Source organism: Echinops telfairi, unplaced genomic scaffold (genome assembly GCF_000313985.2).
Source record: "Echinops telfairi isolate 266 unplaced genomic scaffold, ASM31398v2 ScPeMD7_5868;HRSCAF=6743_0, whole genome shotgun sequence".
NCBI classification, from domain to species: domain Eukaryota; kingdom Metazoa; phylum Chordata; class Mammalia; order Afrosoricida; family Tenrecidae; genus Echinops; species Echinops telfairi.
In genome coordinates, this window is record NW_022109767.1 from 319,846 (window position 1) to 321,876 (window position 2,031).

At 41.4% G+C, this 2,031-nt stretch overlaps 1 protein-coding gene across 1 annotated transcript; it reads left to right on the top strand.

Annotated features, from left to right (window-relative positions):
• Nucleotides 1–561: 561 nt before the first annotated feature.
• On the top strand, nt 562–1,463 carry LOC101660492 (putative vomeronasal receptor-like protein 4). The gene is given in 2 exon segments (XM_030887174.1): nt 562–1,230; nt 1,233–1,463. Coding segments are annotated over 2 exon segments (900 nt in total).
• Nucleotides 1,464–2,031: the final 568 nt, after the last annotated feature.

Sequence of the window (2,031 nt, forward strand, 5' to 3'; positions counted from 1 at the left end):
CTAAGATGTGGCACCTTCAAATAGATAAAACTCACAAGACATTTACACCAGCAAGGTTTTCCAGAGGTGTTTTGTGTGTGTGTGTGTGTGTGTGTGTGTGTGTTAACTGTGAACTGTTTCTAGACAAAAGCTCTTAGCGGGAGGTTGGCAGGGCATCTTCCATGATATAGCCATGACCGTGGAGAACTAGTTTGATGTTTGAAGAGAGGGAGGCATCAAATTATGATTAACATTGCAGAGTAGGAATTGATTATGTATTAGAAACCATAGAAAGAAAGCAAGATTTTCAGGGAACATGTTATAACATCTTTGTATGCTGTAGATGTGGAATGGGCTGCATGTAAAGATTTTAGAGTCATATCAAGTCATCAAAAACTAATAGAACACACCAAGAAGTCCCAGAGATTAAATAAATGACCATGAAGAATTGTATCATTTAGTGTTCTTGAAGTTCTGCTTACTTTGGTAAACCAGAAAGAAGCCAGAGACTGAAATGTGACATTCTTGTTTTTTTGTGTTTCTCAAAAAGTTTTTTCCTGTTTCTGTTCATAAAGGAACAGGATGGTTTGGAGTGACTTCATCCAAGGAATTCTCTCTCTTTCGCTCATTGGACCTGGAATTGGAGGGAACGTCCTGATGTTTGTAGGACACGTGTATATGTTTGTTCGAGGTCCTGAGAAACGAAACATAGACCTTATTCTCATGCATCTGGCTTTCACTAACGCAATGAGCCTTTGTGCTAAAGGCGTTTCTGATGTAATATCGGCTTTTCACTTAAGTAACTTCCTAAGTAATGTTGGTTGTAAAGCGGTGATTTACCTTGAGAGGGTGGCACGAGGTCTTTCGATCTGTACCACCTGTCTCCTCAGTGTGGTCCAGGCCACCACCATCAGTTCCAAGGCCACCACATGGACCAAGTTCAAACCTCAGACTGCACGGCAACTTTTGCACTGTCTCCTCTGCTTCTGGGTCTTTAATATCCTGATAGGCTCTAACTTGCTGTACTACATCACATCAGTCAACAGCATGAACAGATCTGCAGTGACATATTATGTTAAATATTGCTATATGCAGCCAGCCGAGCCAATAGTCCGGTGGCTCTTCCTTACTCTCATGGCTGTGAGGGATCTCATGTTTCAGGGCCTGATGGGTTGGAACAGTGGTTGCATGGCTTCTCACTTGTATGTCCATCACAAGTGTGTCCTCTACCTACGGAGTTCCAGGTTCACAAAAAAAAGAAAACCACCAGCCCAGAGATCAGAGCTACACAAAGTATTCTCCTTCTCATGGCCTGTTTCCTTTTCTTTTATTGGGCAGATTTCATTTTCTCCTTCTACATAGGCTCCTTCTTGACCAACGAGCTCACAATATTTAATATAAAAATATTCTTAACACTTGGGTATGCCAGTCTCAGCCCTTTCATGTTAATTGGCAGGAATGTCCACCTTGTTCATTGCTGGTAAGTGAAGCACTCAGTGAAGCACCTTGTTCATTGCTCGGGTGGTGAAGCACTCAGATGGGGCCTGTCTATCAGAAAGAATAGCATCTGGGGTCTTACGGGTTTGTCTTCAAGCAGCCGTCTAAGTGAGGTTTTCAACGAAGTCCAAGCAGAAGGAGCACACAAGCCTGTGTTAGCCAAGGATGGTAAATAATGTATAGACTTAACTATAAGCCGATTCGAATATCAGCTGAAGCACCTAATGTTACCACAAAAACGGCATTAAAAAATGTGCTGAAAAATTTGGTTTATACATGAGTATATATGGTAATAAAATCCAAGATGAGAAGTGGGAACGGTATTAGAGTTTAAATTCTGAGCACCTACTTTGCAGAAATCTATGGGTGACAATACAAGCCCAAGATTCATTTTCAGGATCCCCACATGAATTAATCCTCTGGCGAATTTCCGCACCGTTCACAAGGATGTGAATCGCCTTGCTATCAGATAAAGTGCATTGGAAAGTGACAAATGTAGATGCAATTAAGCTACAATTTAACACCTTATCACTTGTTCTCCCTTTTGACACATTT